The sequence below is a fragment of the Cervus elaphus genome, chromosome 13, assembly GCF_910594005.1.
Source record: "Cervus elaphus chromosome 13, mCerEla1.1, whole genome shotgun sequence".
Classification (NCBI taxonomy): domain Eukaryota; kingdom Metazoa; phylum Chordata; class Mammalia; order Artiodactyla; family Cervidae; genus Cervus; species Cervus elaphus.
Window position 1 is genome coordinate 62,195,864 of NC_057827.1, and position 26,836 is coordinate 62,222,699.

At 52.3% G+C, this 26,836-nt stretch overlaps 1 protein-coding gene across 4 annotated transcripts in view; it reads right to left on the minus strand.

Annotated features, from left to right (window-relative positions):
• The window catches only part of SYNE3 (spectrin repeat containing nuclear envelope family member 3), a 100,183-nt gene that overhangs the window by 31,269 nt on the left and 42,078 nt on the right, over positions 1–26,836 (minus strand). For 3 of the 4 annotated variants that reach the window (XM_043921244.1, XM_043921242.1, XM_043921243.1), the window contains 7 exons: positions 25,544–25,701; positions 18,517–18,689; positions 16,917–17,226; positions 9,615–9,776; positions 7,374–7,721; positions 4,442–4,578; positions 2,461–2,635 (listed from right to left, as the gene is read on the minus strand). In XM_043921244.1, coding sequence (XP_043777179.1) covers positions 2,461–2,635; positions 4,442–4,578; positions 7,374–7,721; positions 9,615–9,776; positions 16,917–17,226; positions 18,517–18,689; positions 25,544–25,687 — 1,449 coding nt within the window. In that variant the 5' untranslated portion in view covers positions 25,688–25,701. Of the gene's footprint in view, positions 1–2,460; positions 2,636–4,441; positions 4,579–7,373; positions 7,722–9,614; positions 9,777–16,916; positions 17,227–18,516; positions 18,690–25,543; positions 25,702–26,836 lie in introns of those variants that run through there. The other variant, XM_043921241.1, reaches the window with a different exon arrangement.

Sequence of the window (26,836 nt, forward strand, 5' to 3'; positions counted from 1 at the left end):
GGTAATTCCTAAGCCTCAGTTTCCTCATCGGTAAATGACCAACAGGCACATCCCAGCTCGTGGGGCTGTCACGAGGCTTAAATGCCTAAAAAGCATTGAACACAGTGCAGGACCCTCACTGAACGCACAAGAAAAGATAGATCTTCTCAGCCATTATTATTTAACCAGCTGTTCTGGGTTGAATTGTGACCTTCAAAAAAGAAATGGCGGGGGGGGGGGGGGGAAAGGTATGGTAAAGTCTCAACTCCACTACCTTGGAATGCAAGGTATTCTTTGCAAGGTATTCTCTTCTTTGGAGAGCGGGACTTCACAGAGGCAATCGAGTTAAAATGATGCCATTGATTGGTGCCCTTACAGAAAGGGAAGACTTAGACCCAGATGCATGCACAGAGGGAAGAGGTTGTGGAGATCTTTAGGGGGAGGATGGTCACATGATGACAGAGGCAGAGATCAGAGTGGTGGACCTACAAGGCAATGAAGGCCAGCAACTGGCAGGGAACATCAGAAGCTAGAAGAGGCAAGGGAGGAGTCTCCCCTAGAACCATTGGAGATAGCAAGAGCCTCTTGACACGTCAACTTTGGACTTCCAGCTTCCAGAACTTTAAGAGAATGAAGTTCTGTTGTTTTTATTTTAAAGCACCAGTTTTTGGTGCTTTGTTACAGCAGCGGGGAACTAACACACCAGCTACGCCCAGCTTTTGGCCGGAGCTCTGCTGATCCACAGGGCTTCCCTGGTAGCTCAGACGGAAAAAAATATACCTGCAAGGCAGGAGACCTGGGTTCCATCCTTGATTCGGGAAGATCCCCTGGACAAGGGAATGGCTACCCACTCCAGTATTCTTGCCCGGAGAATTCCATGGACAGAGGAGCTGGGAGGGCTACAGTCCATGGGGTCGCAAAGAGTCAGACACGATGGAGCGACTAACACTTTCACTTTCAATCCACAAGCCGCTCTGAGGCTAGATGCAGAAGCTGAGTCGAGAAAAGAGAGGTCCCTAGCAGTCCAGTAGTTGAGACTCTACACTCCCAATGCTTAGGGTATGGGTTCAATTCCTGGCTGGGGAACTAGGGTCCCACATGCCGCATGGTGTGGCCAAAAAAGAGAGGGCTGGCAGCTTAAGCCCTGACCTGTGAAATCCCTTCTGCCCAGTTGGGCCGGTGGGAGGGATGCAAGACACACTCCCAACCAACAAACAGACTCCAAAGGTGAATAAGCCAAAGTCCTGGCCCCACGTGTTCCAAGACACTGCTCAGTGAAAGTCCTGCAGGGGGAGTCCTGGGTCCCACTCTGGAACACAGGACCTCTCTCCTGCCTCAAGAAGGTCCCAGTTTGCTTTCTGCCCCAGTGGGAAGGACAGGAGGAAATATCCTGACACAGCAGGGAGGGTTAGACAGGCCTGGGTCAAAGCCAGCCGTCACTTAATGCTTGCGTTAACCTCAAGCAAGTGGCTCCTCAACAGTCAAATGATAAGAATCGTTCTGCTTGTTTCACAAAGCTGTTCCCAGAAGCCAAAGTGAAAACAGGGCTGAGAACGTTAGCCAAGACTCTATAACCCACCATTCTGGCCCCAGCTCTGCTTCTCTTGAGCAGCCAAACCTTGAACACGTTCTCTTGCTTCTCTCTGGCCCGGATCCCTCATCAGTAAGATGAGGAGAATGGTAGCAACGGAAATAATCAGTGTACATACATAAATGTACATTCACTATGACAATGAAAATTGCAAACAACCTCAACAATCTAATTGTGCCTACTTAAAAAATAAATAAATAAATAAGGGCATGCCCCCAAATGGAATATTCCGCATCCATTTAAAGTGATTTATTGAGCCATGCTATTGAACCATTTTAAAGGATGCTGAGGAAAAGCTCAGATGTGTCAACTGAAAATATCAGGACACACAGCCGTATATCATGAGCCCAATACACCAGTGAGGATGCACGCCGGCAATGCTGGCAGCCACCCTGGGACCATGAAGGCAGATGCAGTTTAGAGCTGGAAAGAGCCTGGGTTCTGGAAGATACCACTGAGTTATCAGGCCAGCTCTGGGACCAGCAGAAAGTCTCTGTGCTTTCACTCAACACTGTCCGGTTTTCTGCCACTTGTCACTTGCATCCCAACTGGTACACAGTAGAGGTAGCGGCCTGGCATCCTCAGACTCCCAGCAGAGCACTGTCTGCAGCAGGGTCAGGAAGAGAACGGGCGTGGGCAGGTCAGGGCAGAGCCCTGGGGCCACACCAGGAACCAGGCTTCACCTTCCCTCCAAGAACTGAGGGTGACTTTTGTCCCTGATAATTACAAGTGTGCTCTTGGGACTCACCGGACTGCTACAAGGAGCTCTACCCAGCTACCCGGAGGCCTAGGAGATACGTCCTTCCCTGCGGGGGTGGCCGAAATGCCACGCTTGGCCGGTGGTCTCCCCCAGGGCCACCCACCATCCCTCCCGACAGAACCAGGCTTACCTCGATCTGCGGCAGGAAGGTGTGGATGGAGGGCGGGTCTGGCAGGCTGGCGGTGACATCCAGGAGTCTCTGGGCCAGCTCCCTCCACAGCTGCAGGTCCTGGAGGTGCCGCTGGAAACGCTGCCACAGCTCCGTGGCCGCGGCGTTGCGCAGTCTGCTGCTCTTGGCCTTCATTCTGTGAGCACAGAGGAGGGGGCACCGAGAGGAGAGAGTGGGTCAGTCCAGGGGCGAGGCCTCCCCCCGGACCCCCAGAGCACCCGTGTGCATAGCACCTTCCTACTCCATAGACTGCCGGGGTGTCCAGGGGACCCTGAGGCCCAGGCTTTCCAGATAAAAGTGCACTGGAGGTAAGCCAGTCCTTCAACAGACTTGCAGCCCAGCTTCCAGACCAGGGAAAGAAACAAACCTCGAAAAGGATATGTGGAGGCCTCAGACTCAGACTGCCTGCCCCCTGACACCTCACAAAAGCAAACAAAATCCCTTCTTGAGTAAGATGCCGTTACACTAGGCCCAAATAATTCCTACAGATAATTTTTCAAATACAATGCCCATTGTGTAGCACAGGGAACTATATTCAATAACTTGTAATAGTCTACGACAAGAAGAATCGGAAAAAGGATAGATATATATGTGTAACTGAATCACTTAGCTGTACCCCTGGAAACTAACAAAATACTATAAATCAACTACACATGCCACGCGCACTAAGTCGCTTCAGTTGTGTCTGACTCTTTGCAACCCTATGGACTGTACCTCGCCAGGCTCCTCTGTCCATGGGATTCTCCAGGCAAGAAAACTGAAGTGGGTTGCAGTACCCTCCTCCAGGGGATCTTTCTGACCCAGGGATCGAACCTGTATCTCTTGCATTGCAGGTGGATTCTTTCCCACTAGCACCACCTGGAAAGCCCATATGTATATACATAAGTATATACAGAATGTCTAGCACCCAGTCATAGATAACCAGCACCTGCCCCCTCAACAAGAGCTGCGAAGGAGAGGGAGACCTCAGCCACCCTGTCCCCCTGCCCACTAGCACCCTGGGGTCAACCCGGTCCCAGCTCTGGAGGTACAGAAGGGTGGCCTGTTAACATTGTGGGGGGAGAGACACCCAGCAAGGCAGGAGCTCTCTGAGCTCCTTCTGGAGGAACCTCCTGCATCAGACAGGGATGAGGATGCTGCAGAGACGGGGGTGCTTCTCGGGTGGTTCAGTGGTAAACAAACAAACAAAACCCCAGCTGCCAATGCAGGAGTTGCAAGTTCGATCCCTGGGTGGGGAAGATCCCCTGCAGGAGGAAGTGGCAACCTACTTCAGTATTCCTGCCTGGGAAACCCCACGGACAGAGGAGGCTGGCGGGCTACAGTCCACGGGGTCGCAAAGAGTCAGACATGACTAAGCAACTAAAACAGCACAGAGGTGGGGATGGCTGGGCTGTGTTCCAAACCCCTCTGAGCCTCACGCAGTAAAAACAGGCACCGATTCCAAATTCAAACTGTGCCCAGTGCCACACAGGGTGGATATTTGATCCGCTGGTCTTTGCTGAGCTGAGAGGCTTGAGCCCCGACTGTGCCCAAGCCCATGGGCTGAGGGGAGGTAGAAGCTGGCCTGAAGTCGGGTCCAGGTGCTTCCATCAGCACCACCAGCAGGTGGGGGCATGACGCTGGCCTAGTGGAAAGCCCTCCCCTTGGACCATTACACAGGAGACCCGTCTCTGGTGCAAAGCTGCACAGGGAGACTGAATGGAAATGAGTGAAAAGGCCACTTAGCACAAGTTCAGGTCTCTTTCTGGAACGCAAAATGCAAAATATTACAGAAAGGGGTCAGCACCTGAGCCCGGGGAGACCCTATAACAGCCAGTCACTGAGAGGAGCAAGAGTTACTGGCTATCAGGCAGCTAGAAGGCACAAGCCCGCTGCAGCTGGTGTCAGACGGGCAGAGGCCCCTGAGCGTGCAGTCCAGGCCCGCCCTCGGCCCGCCTGGTACCTCTGGTACTCCTGGATGGCCGCGACCACGCTGTCCGAGAGTGGCTGCGGGTCCTGGGGGGAGACGAGGAGCTCCTTCAGCTGGGCTTGCAGCCGGTCCACCCGCGGTTCCTCGGCAGCCAGGGCCACCCGGGTCGCCTGCAGCAACAGATGACACCGAGGGCGTGGGTGAGGTTCTGAGACAGCAGGGGGCTGAATGTGGGCCGTGAGGGCGGGCCAGCCTGGGGAACACAGTCCCATAGGGCGGTGACGGGGGCCCCGAGAGCTCGGCCCCTGTGCCCCCTGCTCCCGCTCTGTGACCCCAAATAATGTTGACTCTTGATGAGCGGGTCTTTCTCTTTATCATCACCTACCTCACCATGTGGCCATGGACTGGCACCGAATCACACAGATAACTAACATCTAGGGAACCTGGACAATGTGCTCAGGGCTCTGGGGTCCCCTTCACTCAAGCCTCGCCATGATCCTGGAGGACAGTTCTCTGCGTCTCCATTTTATACACAAGGAATCTCTGGCTAAGCGTTTTCTCACAGTTGCGGAGCTGGGAAACGGTGGACCTCTTGTCGGAGCTGAGCCCTCTGACACTTCCCACCTTATCTAAAGGAAACGGTGATCTAAAGATGCTTTGTGAGACTTCCCTGGTGGTCCAGTGGCTAAGACTCCACGCTCCCAATGAAGGGGAGCCTGGCTTCAATCCCTGGTCAGGGAACTAGATCCCACATGCTGAAATTAAAATAGAAAAAGATCCTGCATGCCACAATGAAGACTGAAGATCCCGCATGCCACAACTACAAATAAATTTTTTTTTTAAAGGTGATTTGCAGGTGCAGTTATTGTTGTCGACAAGTCAACAGGATATTTCCACCCAGCAACTCCGAACCACGCCACTCAACCATTTGAGTGCATGCATGCTAAGCTGTTTTAGTCGTGTCTGACTCTTTGCAACACTATGGACTGCAGCCCGCCAGGCTCCCCTGTCCATGGGATTCTCCAGGAAAGAATACTGGAGTGGGTTGCCATGTCCTCCTCCAGGGGATCTTCCTGATCCAGGGATTGAACCCGAATCTCTGCGTCTCTCCAGCACTGGCAGACAGGTTCTTTACCACTAGCACCACCTGGGAAGCCCCGATCGTGTTTAGATGCAGCCTTTTCCTGCTGTCCCAGGAAGTGATGAGTTTCACCTTGATCTTGACTCTTGCAGGGTCCACACTCAGCAGGAGGCAGGGTGGGGAAATGGAAAGCGAATGGGCTCTGGCAGGACACTGGCTGGCCTGAGAACCCACTTCCCGGCTGCCATGGTAACAGGGAGCCGCCACCATTGTCAGGCACCGAGTACAGAGCAGGAGTGCTTCTTACCACGTAAGTGCTAGCTTAAGAAGTAAAATCCTCTCCTAAGTTCTGAAATTCCCTTTCACTGATTTCCAGTTAGCCATATCTTGGTCATAACTGACACCTGAATCGGGAGGGGCAGACAGCGCCTGTAGGAATGTGTTCAGCCTCCTGCTTCGGGAAAGGCCTCCTGAATCATAACCAGGCACAGGGCTCCCCTGGTAGCTCAGCTGGTAAAGAATCCCCCTGCAATGCCCTGGGTTGGGAAGATCCTCTGGAGAAGGGAACGGCTGCCCACTCCAGTATTGTGGCCTGGAGAATTCCATGGACAGAGGAGCCTGGCAGGCTATATAGTCCATGAGGTCGCAGTCAGACACGACTGAGCGGCTTGCACAGGCAGGTGACTGTCAGGACAGGGGAGTGTTGCCGGGGCTTTCCAGAACTTACTCTCCCCCACACCTGCCGAGTTTGCACCCTTTGACCTTGTCCTTCACCTAGAGCTCCTAGTAAAAGCCGTACACTCCCTGAGTGCCAATTCTCTGCTGTTCTGAGCACTCTTTGTCTTCACACATTCATGAGGAATGTGGGAGGCAGGTCCTGTTATCATCACGTCCATGTCACGTTTAACCGAGATTAAGGCAATTTTTCCCAAAGTCAGCGAGTTGGCAAGGAGAGAAGCCAAGATTTGAACCCGGGCAGTCTGATCCACAAGTCCTCACCCTTCACCGCTGCACCACCCCACCCCTGCCCTGTGACTAGGAGGACAATCCCACAGAGGATGCAATTCCCACCGTGGTACCAAGTTGACCCTTGAGGTGAATCTGGTCTCCTGCAAGGCTGAGTGATGCTAAAGTGTGTGTGTACACTGCTTCTATCTATACACAAATATGTCTACATATAAGCAATATTAGAAGGAAGAGAAAAAAACAGAACAGTGTGGAGTGGAGGTAAGGCCTGAGGGCTTTTCTTTTAGGTATTTCTCCTAATGGAACTGATGAGCTAGCCTATTGATGTAATAAGGAAAGAAAGGAGTGGTGTCAATCCTTATTTGAAAAATTTCTCTGTCCTCAAGCCAAACCTCTCGCGAGTGTGCACGAGGGTGGGTGTGCACAGGGGCAGGGTACTCTGATCGGATGTCGTGTCTGGGTTGGAACCCACTCCACCCTCCAGGAGAGGCGTCGTCTGCTTGGCCTCTTCAGAGCTCCTGCTGTGTCTGCACCTCATCTTCCCTACACTGAGAGCCTTCCCTCTGATGTCACAGTCCCTGGTCTGTGCTCAGAAAGTGTCCCCCCACATCCTACTATCAGGCACGGAAATGGCAAACTTGGAGCCAACACACTTATTTACCCACCAATTTACCATGTCATCTTGGGGATGTTGAGGGAAAAAAAATTATCTCTAGGCCTCAGTTTCCTCATCTGGAAAATGGGTACAAGCACTCAATTTTTCTACTATACTCAGGGAACTTAGATGATCCAAAATCAATAAAACCGGAACAAGTGTGCTTGAGACTTAGCATGATCTTTCCACTACATGGAGGAGCTCCAAGTGGGGATGCCTTGAGGCACCTGGATCATCCTGTGGCGTCACCAAACTCTGCTTACCGAGTTGAGTCTCCAGCGGGCCACCAGCTCATCCTCGGTCGCTGCCTTGGCCGTGGTCCCCAGGCCCTCCTCCGCCAGTCTCTGAAGGTCCTTCTTGAACTCTGCCAGCTCGGCTTCCAGCTGCCCCCTCTGCTGCTCGCAGGCTCCCTTGGACTTGACCAGGTCCCGCAACCTGCCCTCCTCCTCCTCCCAGAGCCCACGCAGCTTCTCCAGAACGTCCCGCATCTCTTCTAGGTCTCTGGTGATCTTCTCCGCACCCAGAGGAGAGGTGTTCTGGATGACCCCCATGGCCTGCTGCTGCAACCTCTTCAAGGATTCCTCACCCTTAGGAAAATCATTGGCAATGCCCTAAAGCGGGGACAGGATGGGGGAAAAAAACATGAGGGGAAAAGGAAAACATTTGCTGCGTTTCCCAAGGCCCCTGGGAACATCATGCCAAGTGCTAATTCCTATTGCTGGGCTGGAGCCTGGGCACCTTTCCAAGGGGTGGACTGTCTGCCTTTATAACATTAAGGATGTAATTCCCTTCCCATGTCATTTACAAGCTATTTGATTAAGTCAAAGGGAAAGTCTCTGTTGGATACGTCTCTATTTTCAACACTCTCTGACATCTGTTAACCTTCCTATTTTATCTTAAATTTTTACATATTTCTTTATTTTTGACTGCATCATGCAGCATGCAGGATCTTCGTTCACCGACCAGGGATGGAACCCATGCCTCCTGCATTGGGAGTGTGGAGTCTTTAACCAATGGACCTGCAGTGAAGTCCCTAATCTTCATTTTTAACAAAGACAGAGGCAGCCTCAGGCTTGGAGCCTTCAGCTGGCAAAAGTACAGACTTAAATAGAACCTAACGACCCCATCTGGCATCATTACATATATTTATATAGTTATCTACTAATTATGAATGAGAACTGGTATTTCATTCATAACAATGATGTAACCTTCATTTAAAATAAATGTTCATCAACTTTTAACTTTAAAAATATAAACACTTTTATAAAACTTCCTAAATAAATACTTTTAACTCTGGTTTACTTGAAAATACCTTCAAAATCTTTTTTTCATTTTTTATTGAAGTGTAATTTACATGGAGTAAAATATAGGCAGTCTCTGACTTAAAATGGTTCGACTTAACAATGTTTGACTTTACGACGGCATGAGAGTAATATGCATTCAGCAGAAATCTCACTTTGAATTTTGATCCTTTCCAGGCTAGTGATAAGTAGCACGATGCTCTCTCATGATTCTGGGCAGTGGCAATGAGTGTAAACCAATCTATTTTTCACTTTCACTGTAGTATTCAATAAATTACTTGAGATATTCAACACTGGATCATAAAACAGGCTTCGTGTTAGAAGGTTTTGGGCGAATGGAGTGTTCTAGGCACACTTAAGGTAGGCTGGGCTAAGCTATGATGCTTTGTAGGTTAGGTATATTAAATGTATTTTCAGTTTACAATATTTTCAACTAATGATGGACTCATCCCAATGCAGCCACACTGTAAGTTGAGGAAATCTAGGCAGCTCTTGAGTGTTACTGTTCAAAGAGTTTTGAGAAATACACATGCTTATGAAGTCCACATTATTATCAAAATACAGAGGATGTCTAACATCCCAGAAGATTCTAGAACTTCACCTATTTGAAATCATAGAATAAGTTAATTTTTGAAACTGGCTTTTTTCACTCAGTATGTTTTTAGATTCTTCTACGTTGTCATGTATATCAGCATTTTATTCCTTTTTACTGACGAATATGCCTTTGTACGTGCTTCCCAGGTGGCAGAGTGGTAAAGAACCTGCCTGCCATTGCAGGAGACGCGAGAGACATGGGTTTGATGACTAGGTTGGGAAGATCCCCTGGAGTAGGAAATGGCAACCCACTCCAGTATTCTTGCCTGGAGAAAACCAAACAAATGATACAGATGCTGTGGAACTGTGGCAAAAATTATAAAGTGGTCCTGGCACTATTGAAGAGAATCTCCCCACTCACTTTATAGTGGAAGTCAGAGCACATTTGAGGTCATGGAAGTCAGATAGGCCAGAATGGACCCAGCTTCTCCCCACTGCAGGTTCCGTGCCTACACCAGGGTTCCTTATGCTCACATACTGACAAGTGAGGTCAGATAATGCTTTGCTGTCGGGGGCTGCCCCGGCCCCATCCTAGTAAATAAAGCCTAACAGAGACCCACCAGCCCTGAGCACCCTTCCCTCCTCCGGCAGAGATTCGCGGTGGGTCACCTGCAGCGCCGAGAGACGGTCCTGGGTGCTCAGCCGGCACTTGCGCCCCATGCAGCCGTGCACCCGCTCCACCACCGCCTTCAGCCACAGCTGGAACTCGTCCACGCTCGCCTGGAAACACTCATGCTCCCGGGTCACCTGCTCCAGCAGGTCCACTCTGTCCTGTGGGAGGGGAGGAGAGTCACGAAGGTCCCCAGCTCACCCTTAACACTTTTGCTGGACGTGTGTGTGTGTGTGTGTGTGTGTGTGTGTGTGTTTTCCTGCCATGTCCTTGGAATGGGGCTGTGGCAACAACTACATGCGAAGAGCTGACTCATCGGAAAAGACCCTGATGCTAGGAATGATCGAGAGCAAAAGGAGGAGGGGGTGACAGCAGATGAGATGGTGGGATGGCATCACCAAGTCAATGGACATGAGTTTGAGCAAACTCCTGGAGGTGGTGAAGGACAGGGAAGCCTGGCGTGCTGCAGTCCACGGGGTCGCAAAGAGTCGGACACGACTGAGTGACTGAACAACTACATATCACTACCATCTGAGCACTTGCCAAGGCACCAGAGCTGCCCTGAGAACTCTGTGTACATGATCACTATTGCACGTTTCAGACTCCAGAATCACTGCTCAGGCCCAGAAGGTGGCAGACTCTTTCTTTCTGGCAGAGGGTAGATACCCTGGTGTTAGCCGGCCACATGGTTTCTGTTGCAACTTCTCAACCACTTATGTGCTAGTTACTTTGCAGGACACAAGTAGCCACAGGCAAACACATAAAGAAGGGCTGTATGCCAGTAAAGTGACTCATGAACGCTAAAGTTTGAACTTCCTACCATTTTCACAATGTCATGAAATATTCTGTTTTACTTTTCCCCCAATCACTGAAAAATATAAAAGCTCGTTTTGGTTCACAGGTCATAAAAATGCCAGGCGTTAGGCTGGCTTGAGTCCACGTGCCACAGTTTGCTGACCTCAGCTCTCAGCCACAGGGCCAGGCCGTGTTCAGGAAGGTCCTGACCTTCTACGATGCTAAGCCAACAATTCTCAACTGGGAAGGGTAGATAGACACGTGGATTTGAATAACCTCCCTGGCTATCTGTATGTGCCTTCTCCTCCCATGGAGAAGCTCCTCACCAAGTCAAGAAATACTGGTTCATTTAAACCTTTAAAAAAAATATGTTTTCTTAAGATAGTCTCTAGCTATTTAAGCATGGCTGTGTGTGTTCTCAGCCATGCAGGACTCTTTGCAGCCCCATGGACTGTAGCCCATCAGGCTCCTCTGCCCATGGAATTTTTTTCAAGCAAGAATGCTGGAGTAGGTAGCCATTTCCTCCTCCAGGGTGTCTTCCTGACTTAGGGATGGAACCCGTCTCGCATCTCCTATGTTGGCAGGCGAGTTCCTTACCACTAGTGCCACCTGGGAAGCCCCATTTAAATCTTTGCAACTACCATAACAAGTGAGAAATAATATCCCCATTTCAGGAGTGGGGAAATCAAGGCACAGGATCAAGTCTTTCAGTAAAGAGCTGAGAATTCTCTTACTTATGGGAGTGAGGCTCAGAACTTCAACATTAGCGTTTGGCGGATGGGAGATGGGGGCCGCTTGAATTCTGAAAGTGGACCGAGGCACAGTGACAGGCTCTTTCACGTTTCCCTTGCTGGCTCCTCCTCCTCCCAGGGTTATTTGCATCCACCAGCATCCTTCCCAGCTTCCTCCCTCCACGGGAAGATTCATTTATAAAACAAAGTGGGTCAAGAATACTAAGCAGAGAATAAAGGCTGGGCCCCTGTTTGACGCTGATGGTGATAAATGTTGTACCAAAGCCAACTCTCCAAGAAAAGTGCCACTAGCGGCTCTGCGTGTGTGAAGGATGAGGTGCTGGCGTTCGGGGAAATCCAGAGTAAACAAAAGCCTCTGTGATGGTGAGCAGGCGCTCAGAGAGGAACGCGGCCGAGTAGGGCAAGCGTCCAGCCGCGTTCTGTGCCAGGCAGAACAAGATCACACGACACAATTCAGCCACGGCCAGCCGGGCCACGTCGGAGGAATGTGCCTGACAAATGAAAGAGTGCTCCGCCCCCTCTCATTAGACCCAGCAATCAACCCATCTGTGTGGGCAGAGTCGTCAGGAATGTCAAAACCCAAGCAATTAACAAGGGCAGCGTGGACTCATGCCTCTGCAGAGAGCTGCAGGAAGGGCCCTGATTCCCGGCCGAGATGCCAAACAAACAGGGCCCCTGCCCCGGGAGGCAGGGAGGAGGCGGATGCTACTATTTGCCTGGCTCTCCGAAAACAGAATCCCTGGACTGAAAACCAGGGGCGAAGTAAACAAGCAGGCCCCGCCCACAGGCAACCAGCCTGCTCTGTCTGTTCCTGGCTTTCAGTTGCTTTCGGCTGACTGTGCCATTGCTCATCCCCAGGTTCAGCCCTTTGTCCTGGTCAAGAATCCGCCCCACGCCACAGGGTGGTCTCAAAGGCCCCAGTCCAGAGTGGCTCCTACCATGCTTCTGTGGTCCTGTCCCTACCGACACCAGAGGCCTGACTAATTAACATATCAGAAGCCAAAACTGGATTCTTAGAGGCAAAGATAGTGGCCTGTTAACTAGCAGAAGAAATGATGGAAAGAACTCTCCTTGGTGAAAGCTGAGATGTTAATACAAACATTAGGACGTCCCTGGTGGTCCAGTGGTGAAGAATCTGCCTGCCAACACAGGGAACACGGGTTTGATCACTAATCTGGAAGATTCCAGACATGCAGCTGGGTAACTAAGCCCATGTGCCACAACTACTGAAGCCCATGTGCCCTAGAGCCCATGCTTGGCAACCAGAGATGCCCACGCAACTAGAGAAAGCCCATGAGCAGCAATGAAGACCCAGGGTGGCCAGGAGTAAATAAATAAAAGTAACACATACAGTATTTCCTATGGACTGAGATGCAGCTTCCCCAAATTCACCTGTTGAAGTCCTAACCCTCAAAGTGATGATATCTGGAGGTGGGGCCTTTGGGACGTAATCGGGATCATAGGAGGTCATGAGGGTAGGGCCCTCACAAGAGGATTGTGCCTGTGTAGGAACAGATATCAGAGGGTTTGCAGACACGTCTCTCCCACTGTGTGAGGACAAAGCAAGGAGGTAGATGTCTGCAAGTCAAGAAGAGACTCCTCAGTGGGAACCAAATCCGCTGACATCTCGAGTTTCACCTCCCAGTCTCCGGAACTGTGAAAAAGAAATTCCTGCTTTCAAAGCTGCCCTGTCTAAGCTGTTCTGTTCTGTCTGACCTGAGCAAGCTAAGACAATATCCCAGGGACCCTGCCCACCCTGAGAATAGGCGTGGACCTCTAGGGAACCCTGCACAGCTCTCATCACTGGAGTAGAAGGATTTCAGTTGCCTCCTCAGGGTGGCTTTCTCATCTGCCTTTAACACAAGGCAAGGCCTTCATCAAATGTACAGAGAGCAGGTGACTAGGAGGCATTCAGGTCACCAAGAACCTCAGGGCTTCTGGACATGCAACGTCCCCCACCCTGCATCGGATGGAGCCAGAGCGGTCTCCTTTTGTCTGGGGCTGGAAGGCCCAGTATGGGGTAGGCCTGGGAGGCTGATATCAGGGGATGTGGGAAGGCTACTCCCTATTTTATTAATGAGGAACCTTGCTAAGGGTGTTGCAAAAGTTTGCCCCTCTCTGTAGCTTCTGTCTTCTGAAGGTCACGGCACCATCTAGAATCCAGTGGAAACTATGGCTGTTCTCTCCAGCAAAGTGCACATTCACACGACAGCTTGAATATAACCTCAGAGACTCTGTAGGGGCCGACCCTGGCTCCTCCCCACCCAGCACCTTTCAACCTTCTGCAGCCAGCTCTGGGACAGACAAGATAGAGCTCCACGCTTGCTACCCCCATCCCAGCCTCCTTCCAAGAGCTACCTGGGCTTCCATGAGTTACAACAGAGCTCCCAAACTTGTGACATCCAGAAAGTGAAAATCAAGCATCTGTGAGCTTCAGCCAACAGCCCAAAAGTCCAAACTGAACTGCTTTCTTTCACAGGGTCCAATCATCCTGCAACCCCCACCCCCACCCCCCAGTTTCCACATCAAGCTCAGAATTCACTAGCTCATCTGGCAACTCCAAGGGCTTCAGCCAGGGCAGCAGCTCCCCCTGCCCCACCCCTACCCCATCCTTACAAGGCAGAGTCCCCACACTCCTAGCCCAGGAGGCTGCTAGCTGGGCTCGGCCTCTGGGGAAACCCTTGGGAAAAAACCTGCTCCCTCATCCAGGAATTCAAAACCTCCCGCATACCCCTGCTTCCGCTTTCTCTTTTTTTTGTTTTGTTTTGTGCTTCCTCTTTCTAAGCCTGACCCACAAGAGTTCCAGCTGCCCCCCTCCACTCTCCTCTGATGGGCACAGATGCAGCGGCTCATCCAGGACCTGGGGCTCCATCAAAGGAGGAGCCCACATAGGAAGTCGCCAGGACTTCTAGTTCTTTCTAAGGGGCCAGTGGTACCCAACCCTTAAATTATTTTTTTTTTTAATTTTTATTAAAGTATAGTTGATTTACGATTTTGTGTTAACTTCTGCTCTACAGCGAAGTGATTCAGTTATACAGGTGTATACATTCTTTTTCATGTTCTTTCCCATTACAGTTTATCACAGGATATTGAATATAGTCCCCTGTGTTATACAGTAGGACCTTGCTGTTTATCTGCGGATTATTTTTTTAAGTTAAGAGAGTCCCCTGGAGGGACAATGAGAACCTCTGAGGTGATCATTTTTCAGAACTAGTGCTCACGGGTGCCCCAAGTATGTCCCTTCCACACACGTGTGTACACACACACACACACACACACACACACAGAGCCACTTTCCGCTTCCTGCATGAGTAGCTCTCTGTTGATTGACACAAGAACCTGTTTCCTGTAAAGTCACAGCCAGGAGGCATCCTCCCTGCTTGGGTCCACGGGGCAGACCTGGAGAGAGGATTGCTGCTAAGCTGGCTCCAGTCACTTGGATGCAGTGATGGAGGGCCAACTGGTAACATTTCCTAGAGACAAGCTCCACCCACCTGCCTGTCCTCCAAGCCTCCAAGCTGCAGTAGCGGGGTTCTCATTCATCGAGAGAATGGCTCCCAGCACCTGCTGTGTGGCAGACTCCATTGTTGTGGCTATTTATTATCATAGCTACTGAGAGCAGACCTCATCCTTTATGCTGGGAAAATGTTCTCCAGTCTTCAAAGAGCTCAGGTGCACACGCATTCAGGGTGAGCAGCCCTGGGGCCACACAGCTGGGAAGCAGCAGAGCCTGGCTGGAACCCAGGTCCCTCCCCAAGCATTCAGGGGCCAGAATCCTATTCCTGCTTGCGGATTCCCAGATCTGGGTTTATTATAGAACCATTTCCCATAACTTGAAGGACCCAGGAGACTTCCAGCTCCAGCAACACGGGAGACTAGAAGCCTGAATACCCTTCTACCACAGCTAGCCAGAAATGCTGGATAAAATGTAACAGGCATGTTTTAAATGCAGAACCACACACACACACACCACACACGGGAAGGTAAGCAATTTCCCGTGGACCAGATGCAACAGATGATGCTACAGTAAACAGGTTACTTGACATCTCCTTGGTTGCTCAGGTTGCAGGAAGAAGACAGACTCTGGGTCCCGGGGGGTGGAGACCACTGCACAAAGGCAGAACCCTCAAGGGGCTCCCCCTCTGTCAAAAGGTGAACTAGAGAAAAAACGTTCCCACCAGCACAAAAGAAGCACATGTCTTTCAGCCTGGGCTCTGTCTAAGAAAACAAATGAAGAAACATTCACCTTTCAGAGTATGCAGGCAGGAGCCTCTGCACCATTTTGGCTGGGCTTCAAGTGCAGAGAACCCACTTGATTTAGGAACCCCCAAGACAATTTAGTGACATGAAAACAGAAATCCTGAAGGTAAATTCCCACAGCACCCTGGCTGGAGCAAACACAAGTTCTCTGAGGACCAGGCCCAGCCACAGGGTTCTGCAGATAGGGTTCAAATAGGATGAGCTCACGGCTCAGAATTACGAAGCCCCCATGGAAACAATCCACCATGCTGGGAGACCCAACGGACAGCACCATCGGGCTTGGAACTTCAGCTACCTGAGCAGTCTGATGACTGTAAAATACGCATGCTTAGAATGACTATGGATAGCATCCTTATCTGGGTGGAGTGCAAAGTTTAAAGGAAAAAGGAGAATGAACAAAAGAATAGACATGATACAAAACCAAACAGAATTTCTTGAAACGAAATTGAACATAATAACTCAATGGATGATTTAAACCAAGGCAAGAATGAGGTGAGACCAGTCCAAGTTTGATGCATGAAACAAGGCATTCAAAGCCGGTGCCCTGGGACAACCCAGAGGGATGAGATGGGGGGGGGTGGGAGCGGGGTTCAGGATGGGGGACCCATGTACACCCGTGGTTGATTCATCTCAACGTACGGCAAAAACCACCACAATACTGTAAAGTAATTAGCCTCTAATTAAAATGAATAATTTTTTAAAAAAGAATGAGATGAGAGATAGGGACAAAGAGTGAACAGAAGGATTGTGGGAAGGACAAGAGAGCAAAGAAGGACTAAAGTACAAGAGGAGCGAGGGAGGAAGAGGAGAGGAGAGTCAGGCGGAAGTGAAGCTCACGGTCCAACAGTCAGTACTAAGTACCCACATGTGTATTAAGCGTGAGCAACACTGGCCATCTGAACGGTAGACAATGTGTCAGTGGGCGGATGGATGGTGGAGGGCTGGGTGGATGGGTAGGTGGAAGATTGATGGGTAGGTAGCTACAAAATGCTTGCGGGAGTGGATGAAGAGACAGGTGACAAGTAGACAGTAGGTACGTGGGTGAAGGGTGGACAGTGGCTGGTGGAGAAATGGTGAGTGAAGAGTACAAGGGTGGATTGATGAGCAGGTGAATGAATAGATGGATGGGTGAGTGATTAAGTGGTTGTATAGAGGAATAGGAGATCTGGTTAGGTTGGTGGGGAGGTAGATGGATGAGTTTGTAAACTGATGGATAAAAAAAGAGGGTGGGTAGATGGAAGGTTGGGCAGGTAAGTGGATGCAGCCATGAGTGGGTAGACCGTGACTGGGAGCTTTGGTAGTTCAGTGGGGAGATAGGTGGTGAGCGGATAGACATGGATAGGAGGGTAGGGAGATGGGTGGATGGGAGGTGGTGGGTTGATAGTAGATGGTGAATAGGTGGATGGATAGATGTTTAGAGAACAAATGAGTGGCTGGATGGGTAGATGGGATAAACGGAAGGATGAGTGAAGACAGCCCACCACCCTCACCCACCTGGGCTTTGGCCTTCACTGCGTCATACTCAGCCTTCATCCGCTGCTGGGCGGCGTCGTCCACGCTGGGGTCCCCGATCCTGTTGAACAGGGAGGCCGCCTCCTCCAGGAGCCGGTCCAGGAGCACGGCCTGGTGATCCGCGTTGTGCAGCAGTACCTGGGCGTGGTCCAGCTGCCACTGCTTCTCCTTCAAGCTGGGCTGCAGCTCCACGGGGGGCGCGAGTGCCACCGTCATCTTCTGGAACCAGCGGTAGAACTCATCCCGGGCCCGCAGGTACTCGCTCCAGTGCAGCCACACCCACTCGATCCGGCTGCGGGCGGAAGTGGAAGCGGAAGCCACGGGCACAGTGAGCATCCCCCAACTGGCTCAGGGCGGGGAGTCCTACCACTGCCCCCTCCCCGGTACAAGGGGCTTGTGGGTGGCGGGCACAAGGACACCCTCTCAGGCCTCACCCCAGCCCTACTAGACAAGACCCTCCTGTCTGGGAAGCAAGCCCCATGGGGCTGACCATCGGGGTAGCTCAGATCGCAGACCTGCGCTGAGAACCCGCAGCCTGCTGATGCCCTTGGCCACCAGAACCCCAAATCCTAGCCTGAAACTCCCATTAGAGACACACAGCGCCTCCAGTCACTCCTCTCTGGTGTTGGGACTCCGCACACAGCCACCTGTCTCTTACTACATGGGTGCCCACTAGCTGTCCCAAGAAGGCTGCCATGGGGAGTGTATATATATCATCATTTGCAGAGGAAATAGAATCTGTGGGCTCCTCACTGCTCAGTGGGGACAGAGGGCTGGGGGCCTGTGTGTGGCTCCCAGGCATGTCACGAACTCTGCCTTACCCTACCTCTGCACCCGCCTCAGTTTCCCATCTGTAACATGGAGATGGCCTATTGGTGCAGCCAACATCCAGCCACTTTGTCTGGAATCCCAATGAAACAGCTTGAAAAGCAGAAAGCACGAAAGTCCTGCCAGTCCACTCATTCTGGTTTTATTAAGATGGAAAGGATGCTGGTTGCTTCTGCCCATCAAAGACCTCCGGTGTGCGAGGGCTGTGCCTGGCTCTTGACATTTGTTTCTCCCGCCATCCTCCTAATGACTTTCTTTAAGAAACACTTAATCATATCCATTGTCCAGATGAGACACATGAGGCTCAGAGAGGTCAAGTAACTTTCCTGAGACCACACAGCAAGTACCCAGCAAAGCAAAAAGCAGTCTCAGGTCAGTTTAAGCCCCCACTCCCACCAGGCTCCCTGGTACAAACAGAAAATCTGGACTAAAGTGCTAACAAGGCAACAGGGCTTCTTCCCCCCGGGGCCATTCGGCCCCTTCTGCTGGAGGGTGCACACAAGGCAAGCCTCCTAAGAACTAATTGTGGGCAAAACACGATGGCCTCCCACTGTCTATTATCATCATTAAGCTCAACTGTAATTAGAAAGAGGCAGGCAGGCTGGCTGACATCCCAAGAGAGCATCCTGTTCCCAGCTATCCCTGGACCTGAGATTTGTTGCTCAGGCGGGGGCCCCCAGGCCCACATGGTGGGCATAGCGGGTTGGTAGCAGGCCTGCAGAGAAAGGCCTGGCAGGGTCCCCGGCCGCCCTACCTGTGACAGTGGGTCATGTAGGTGACCGTCTCCTCCCACTGGGCCTTGATGTCTCTCAGCTGAGCCAGGATCTCGGTCTTCTGGTCCTCGTGGCAGCATGCCAGAAGGGCTTCGGCCGCCTGCAGCACCACATCCACCTTCACGCGGCCCTCTGGCTCCAGCTGGCATATTTTCTGTTGTGGACACGAAGCCAGTAGTTAGACAACACGACAACAGGCAGAGCCTTGGGAAGACAGTGGCATGACGCGCAAAGAGGCAGGATGTGGAGACCAGAGGAGCTGGGGTTCGAATTACAGCCCCTGCCCCTTCTCCCGTGACCTCGGGCAGCCTGCTGAGGGGCCTGGGGTGGGAGCGAGGTGTGATGGAGATTAATTAGCACGGAACCGGCCAGAGCTGTCCAATGATAGGAGTTCTCTCCCTTCCAAGGCTGGCCTGCTTCCAGCTGTGTAAATCCAGACAAGTGTCACTGTCTCACTAAACTTGGTTTTCTTGTCTGTAAAGTGGGAGTATAGTCATACTCAGCTCTCAGAAATTTTTTATTTTTTCAGACCTCACTGAGAAAATGCACCCAAAGTGCATGTCCCAGGGTGCGGGGCCGTGAGAATCTGCCTCTCAGGTCTACTGCCCGGAGCAGGCTTGGCTGGGGCCCCCTGCTGAGACTCCAGAATTATCTCTGACTTTATAGCTGGTACCAAGGCCTCAATCCCTCAGCTGCTGCCACCAGTGACCACAAACAGGAATCTGAGGGTAGGCCTGTGCCTAGGGGACCCTGGGCTCCTCGGATGGATTCAGGATGCCCCCCGGCCTTACCAAACTCCCTTAGACTCACAGGGCAGCCTAAGAAGCTCCTGTCCTCCTGGACTCGGGGTCAGACCTGCATTGGACTGACCTGGTCCCTCCCAGCCTCCCGGGTTCCCGCTTCATTTTCTCTCAAGATGATTCCCTCTTAAACTTCTTGCACATTTAATATCATCTTGGCCTTGGCTTTTTTGGAGGACTAAGGCTGACACACAACGTCTAGCCAATAGTACAACTCTGATCAGCATCAGCTACTGTCATTACTAACTGTTATTATTCCAGCTCTTTGGCAATTAAAGCCTGGTCTCTGTAGTCAAAATACAACTGGACTCCAATTCTACGGCTACCTGTGTGACCTCTGGGACATAAATCCTCCAGGGCTGTGAAATGGGGGCAGACAGTGGTTACGCTACCCAGGGTTATGGTAACCTGTGTGATAGGGGAGCCATTAGCACATGGCCTGGCCCACGTTGGATCTTCCATCCCTCCACAGTTGTTCACTGTTACCACTGCCTTTTACCTACCTTTTGATTGTATTTGCTGACAGCACAGCATTTGCCTAAAGCTCCGGCTGTTCCCCAGCCTGTCTCCCTGAGGCTGGCGGTCGGATTTCTCAGACTGATGTCCCAGTGGGCTGGCCCGTCTGAGGTCTGAGCCCTGTCTGTGGGTGGGGTTGGGGAGCGCCTCCTGCCCTGCGATGCTGCCTCACTGATTACCGTGTGACCCCAGGAAGGTCACTCGATCACTCTGAGATGGTGATGACAATCCCTGCTTTGTCCACTTCGTAGGGCTATAAAATTACTCTTTAAAAATACTATTAATTAGATCATTGATATGTGAGTATACTTTATGGACTGTTGAGCAATTATGAGAAGACTCTTGAGAGTCCCTCGGACTGCAAAGAGATCAAACCAGTCCATCCTAAAGGAAATCAACCCTGAACGTTCTCTGGAAGGACTGATGCTGAAGCTGAAGCTCCAGTGCTTTGGCCACCTGATGCGAAGATCTAACTCGTTAGAAAAGACCCTGATGCTGGGAAAGATTGAAGGCAGGAGCAGAAGGGGACGACAGAGGATGAGATGGGCTGGATGGCATCACCGACTCGATGGACATGAGCTTAAGCAAGCTCTGGGAGATGGTGGAGGACAGGGAAGCCTGGCGTACTGCAGTCCATGGGGTTGCAAAGAGTCGGACATGACTGAGCGACTGAACTGAATTATGTAGACCCTCCGCCAACATACATAAATGGGCAATGATCCCATTCCTTTTTGTTACTTCATATGAGACTTCCCTGATAGCACAGTTGGTAAAGAATCCGCCTGCAATGTGGGAGACCTGGGTTCGATCCCTGAGTTGGGAAGATCCCCTGGAGAAGGGAAAGACTACCCACTCCAGTATTCTGGCCTAGAGAATTCCATGGACTGTATAGTCCATGGGGTCACCAAGAGTCAGACATGACTGAGCGACTTTCACATGAGAATGGTTAACGATGATGGTGATGATGACGACAATGATGAGTATAGAGGGCTTCCCCGCCTACATGTATTAGCAAACAATTTTTTTATTGTGATATATACAATATACATACATAAATCATATAAAACATGCTCCTTCCAAGGGCTGTGTCCATGTGCTCTGAGTTGGGTGGGGTTGGGCTCTGCAGAGTGAAGAACGGGGAGATTCCTCAAGAGAAGGAAAAAGCTTATGTGTGGGGTTTAGGAGCCAGGCTGAGCAGCAGGATTTGCAGGACTCCAGAAGGTAATGGGAGCAGCAAACACCCAACAGGGACCCCCAAGTCCTGCTTAGCAGTGAACAGCAAAGGGCCAGACAAAGACACCATAGTGACTGGTGGCTACTGAGGATCCCGGGCCACCATGGGATGTTCTGGACTAAGTAAGATCATCACCCAACCCCTGCAGAGAACATTTCACACCACTCAGGAGCAGGGGTCCCACAGGGTGGCAGAGAATGAATTTCTTGTGATCCAGTGAGATTTATTTTGATTAAAAATAATAATTAAGAATCTGAGGCTCACCCAACCCCTGCACAGAACATTTCACATCACTCGGGAGCAGGGGTCCCACAGGGTGGAGGAGGATGAATATATTGTCAAGCAGGGAGATCTATTTTGATTAGAAATAATAATAATTAAGAATCTGACGTTTCTGTTCCGGGGGGGCAACTGAGCCCATGGGTCGCAACTACTGAGCCCTGCACACTCGAGACCCGCACTCTGCGACAAGAGAATCCACCACCGTGAGAAGACCAAGCACTGCAGTGAAGTGCTCACTGCATCTAGAGAAAGACCATGCACAGCAATGAGGACCCAGCACAGCCAAAAATAAATTTAAAAAAAAGGAATCTGATGTTTCTGACACCCAGAGCTGTGGAGGAGACCGCACGTCCACTCCCAAGCCGGCAAAATGGGTACCACAGTGATTCCAGTTTTACCAGCAGGGGGGCTGGGGACCCGCAAACACTTCGGCTTTGCAGAACCATTCTCTGCAGCACTTCTTGGGGCCCCCTCTACAGCTGCTGCCCAATTTAAGCTCAGTCAGGATCCAGCTCTGTGAATGGAGAGAGCCAGCAGCTTGGGAAAGAAGCGAAGTTCAGTCTCTGCCATGCGCAGAGAACCAGCCCAGCCTGAAAAGGCCCCGTGAGGTCAAGGGCCCCAAAGTCCAGTGTCCTGACCTCGTGATCTGCTCCAGGCCTCTGGACCTTTGCCCTCCGATTCCTGGCCAGGGAGGTACAGGCTGGGTCAGACGGATGTGGGAGATCTCAAGATTCACTGCCCTTTGCAGGGGGGTTTGCCTGTTGCCCCCCGCCAAAAAGAGAGGAGCTGGTCACAAAGGCCGGCAGCTCACAAGCCCCACCTGGCCTGACGCAGAAACCTCTGCCCCCAAACCAGAATATCAGCCAGAGGCATGTCTGCTGCGGGCCTGGGGCCAGGGGACCAGAGGCTGGGGCTGAGCTGACAAACAGCTTTTGAGAAGCAGGTTCCACCTCCCTCTCTGCCCCGTGATTCTGCTCTTTGGCTGGTGTGGGGTTCTTATACAGCCTGTCCCCAGCAAGACGAAGCCCAGGAGAGCTTGGCAAGAGACTCGAGCAACTGGGACGGGGTCACAGAACTGCAACTGCAAAGCAACTCTGATTCAAAGGAGCCAAGTGAGGGCAACGGACAGGTGGGGCTGGGTGGAGGGAAAAGCTCAGTGAGAAGCGAAGCAGGTCAGGAAAGCAGGCGGAATGTAGGGAGTGAGGGCTTTCCCTCTATACAGTCAAGGCCAGATGGGCACTCCCCTGGGTACTAATGCTGAGTACTGTGCTGGGTGCTATGCTGAGTACTATGATGCGCACTCTCCTGAGTACTGTGCTGAGTACTATGGTGGATACTATGCTAAGATCTATGATGGGTACTATACTGAGTACTGTGCTGGGTTCTAGGATCCAGGATGAAAACAAACATGGCCCAGTGCTTGCGTGCTGTGGTGGGGTCTGTAGACAAAAGCACAGATGACTATAAAAAAGCCATGAGAGACTATAAAATTGGAGCTCCAAGGAGGGATGTGGGCAATCCAAGAAGCCTTCATGAAGAGGCAGTGCTGTCACCGAGCCTCAGTGCTGTACAGACGTGTGAGATGGGGGCTCCAGCAAAGCTAGAAACACACGGCATGTTCAGGGCATCAGACTTCTGGAAGCCAAGTCCTAGGAGATGTGGCAGCTCTCTGACCACTAAGGGCCTGGAAACCAGTTAGGAAGCAGCCTGGCTGAGGCTCCAAGTGCAGGGCCAAGGAGGCTGGGAACCAGAGGGTGAAGAGACAAGATGCTGTGATCTAGGAGACCAGCCCGGAGGTACGGGGCGAGGACTGGGAGAGTCCACAGACTGGTGTTCTCTCACTGACCCCATGGGGAACACTCCTCTCCGCTGGGCCGGCTCTGCCAGCGTGCCCCGCACTTTGCCAAGTGTGCCAGTGAGTTACTGGCCTTGGTCCTCCCTCCCCACTGCAAGGTGACAACTAGCACTTTCCCCGGGAGCTAAGCTGAAGCCCAGGGGGCAACAGAAACTCTCCCCAGGCCCTGTGGCCACAGCGGGAATTCAAACCCAGGCCTGCCCACCCCAGACCCCAAGCTCTCCCCCTCCCCCAGACTCCTCCATCCCCTCCCCCTGCATCCCCCAACCTGGCTCACTGCTCTTCATTCAAGCCTCAGCAGTGATGTCGCTTGTCCCCCAAGGCCTCTCCTGACCTGCTAGCCTGGGGGTCCCCAGCTTGTCCCAGGAGCAGCCTCTCCAGTCTGTTCCAAAGAAGATGCTCACCTCCGGGAGGGACCGGGAGGCTCCTGCAGCCCCTCAGAACACAGGAGGACACCCCACAGCCCTCGGCACACAGGAGAGCACCACACAACCCTCAGAACACAGGAGGGCACCCCACAGCCCTCAGCACACAGGAGGGCGTGGGCCCCACTCCTGGCCACACAACTACTAAGCTTCAGAGCTGGACTGAAACTCACATCCAGTCACTAGCAAACAGGCACCGGGGACGTGCATGGCTGAGCGGGTGGAGGGAAGGCACAGGAGACCCCAGGCCCCAGGGGGAGGTCCCAGACTGTAGGTGGGGAAGGTACTGCGGCTCCTTTTCACCAGAAGGCAGGAGTGAAATGTTTTCTTATTGCAAAATCGATGCTGAAACACCGAAGCACGCAGAAAACGCGTGGGTCTGAGCCCCGTGGGAGAGCACAGGGGTGGGGCACCCAGGATGTGGCTCCCCCCACCTAGGCTCCTGGCCCAGCACTCAGGGTTTCACCTGATGGAAGTGCTCCTGCGGCTTCTGGGACCCGTTCACCTTGCCCTTGCCCACAGCCCTTCCCTGAGGATCACCTTTGCCTTTGCCTAACTAAACCTGACCCAGCACCAGGGGGTAATGAGCTGCCCCCAAACAGTGCAAGACGCAAAGAGACAGCGTGCTAAGGCAGCAGGTGCCGTGCAGAGAGGGTCACAGACATGGAACGTCAGGAGCTGGGACTGGGGCTGGGTGAGGGGCTCAGAAAAGACTCATGGACAGGGCGGCAGGCGTTTCGTTTCACGTGCATGCTTGGACCCAAACGAAGGGCGTTCCAAGTAGAGGCAACAGCATGCACAAAGGCTTGGTGACCGGGAATCTAGGTTTCCTGCCAACAGGAAAGGTTGCATGCCCGGGAGGTGGGCTGGCAGGGGAAGCCGAGGCTAAAGAATAGGGTCGTGTAGACAGATGGTGGAGGACTTTTGATGTCAGGTGAAGCTGGGTTTTCTCTGGGCAATGGGGAGCCACAGAAGGTTGTAGAGGAGGAGAATAGTATCATGAACCCATGTTAGGGACGTACCTCTTCCATTCTTGTGTGGCTGCTGGATTACATGTGTACCTGTCCCTGTTAGGCCATAAACCCGAGCATAGCGTGTGCCGCATCCCTTCCACTGGTCCAGGCCCCTACACGGGGAACTCAGCCCTGGGTTCAAGCCCTGACAAGATCAATTGCTTTCATTCTGGCCCATCGCTGTGTCTAGGGATCCATTTCACTATTGAAAAGTGGGGACACGACATCACAATCTCAGGGCTTCTGGGAAACTAAAGATGAAAGCTGACAGCAAGGCTCGAGCACTTTTAATAGCAGCCGAATGAACGTCACCGCCCTTCACCCAGTGACCCGGCAGAGGCATCCATCTGATAAATGATGATCGGTGACAATGATACTGATGACCAAGGCCAAGACTGACAAGGGAGGGGACTTTGGCTGCCAACTCCTCTCCCCGCCAGGCTTGCCCCCTCCCTTCAACCCTGACCTTCCCAATCTCTGCCTTGTGCCGGGTGGTAGATAGCCCTAGAAGAGCCGAGGCAGGGACCTCAGGCACTGGGAAGCAAAGATGGGGTGGGAAGCAGGGCCGGGGCCAGCTAGGGGCAGAGATCATCTGATTGCATGGGGCCTCCTGGCAGGATGGGTGAGCCAGAGGGTGGGCTCTAGAGCCTTACAATGAAAGCGCGATCCTAGGACCCACGGCAGGAGCATGTCAGAAATGGCACGTCTACCTCCTGGCTGAGTTTAACCTGCACTTAAAACCCCAGAGATTCCAAGACATCCGAGTTTGAGAAACACCGGTCTGTCCACCTCTGCCATGCAACAGCTGGGGAGTAACCTGAAGCCTGAGACGGAGGGACAAGGCCAAGGCCGCAGGGTTCTCGAGGCCATGGCCTCCGCATACCTCAGTCTCCCGCAGCCTGGCCTCCAGCGCCGTGCGGGGCCCCTGGGTGTTGTCATTGATCTGCAGCCGCTCCTGCACAGCCGTCATCCACCGGCGGGCATCCTCCACGCTCCTGTCGAAGCCCTCCTGGGGCTGCTGAGTCATGGCACCTGCGGGGGCTGAAGGCAGGACCACGTGAGATCAGACAGACAGGTGAGAATGCTTGGGGGCGGGGTGGGGGGGACAGGGAGGCAGGGGGAAGGGGGTGCTGTGAAGGGGCCCCGGCTGGCTGATGGGCGCTGGGTAAGAATTAGGGGAGGCTGACCCTAGGGGTGGGCCCAGACCCGCAACCCCCAACCCCTTCCTGATGCTCTGGTGCTTGACTCTGGTGACACAGCCAGAGGCAACTGTGTTTGTCAAAGAGCCACAGGGCTGGAAATGGTCCGAGAAGGAAAACAGGTCTGGCCTCTCCAGTGGAGGGTTGGGTAGGGGAGTGCTACTGAGCAGGGAGAGCGGGCCCAGGGTGTTGGGTTGGCAAAGACTCTTTGTCTTAGCTTCCCTGCGCCCCTCTGATGCTACCGTGGGACTCGGGAGCAACTCTCTTCTCTTTGGTTTGAAACCCCTTCAAAAGCAGATCCTAAAACACACACAGGCTGAGATGTCTGTGACAGATACTGAATCTTGATCGGAATGAATCAAAACCCTCAAACCGAAAAAACACAATTTTTTGGCATCGGCCAGGCTGACGCCAGCCCCTAAACTTCACCTGGAATTAACATCTCAGGCTGGGGATACCCTGCGAGCCTCGTGTCTTGTTACTCCTGCTGCTCCACCAACCTGGGTCCCTGGCAGATACTGGCTAAGCGCTTCCACTGACCTACATACCACCTGGGGCTTCCCCAGGGGTTCAGTGGTAAAGAATCTGCCTGCCAATGCAGGAGATGCAGGAGATGAAGGTTCAGTTGCTGGGTCGGGAAGATCCCTTGGAGGAGGAAAAGACAACCCACTCCAGTATTCTTCCCTGGAAAGTCCCATGGACAGAGAAGCCTGGCAGGCTACAGTCCATGAGATCACAAAGAGTCAGACATGACTAATCGATTGAGCACAAACATCATGCACCACCTACACCTGGCAGTCACTGACAACCAACTGACTTTGCCTTTGAGCTAAGACCCACTGCCTTCGGGGTCACCCGCCCCCGGGCAGATATCTTTCCCGCTAAACCAATCCCTTTGCCATCCTGCCCCCTCCTCTCTTACCTTCTAGCTGTGGATACAAAGTTCCAGATTTTCCTCCTGTAATTTTCTTAAAATC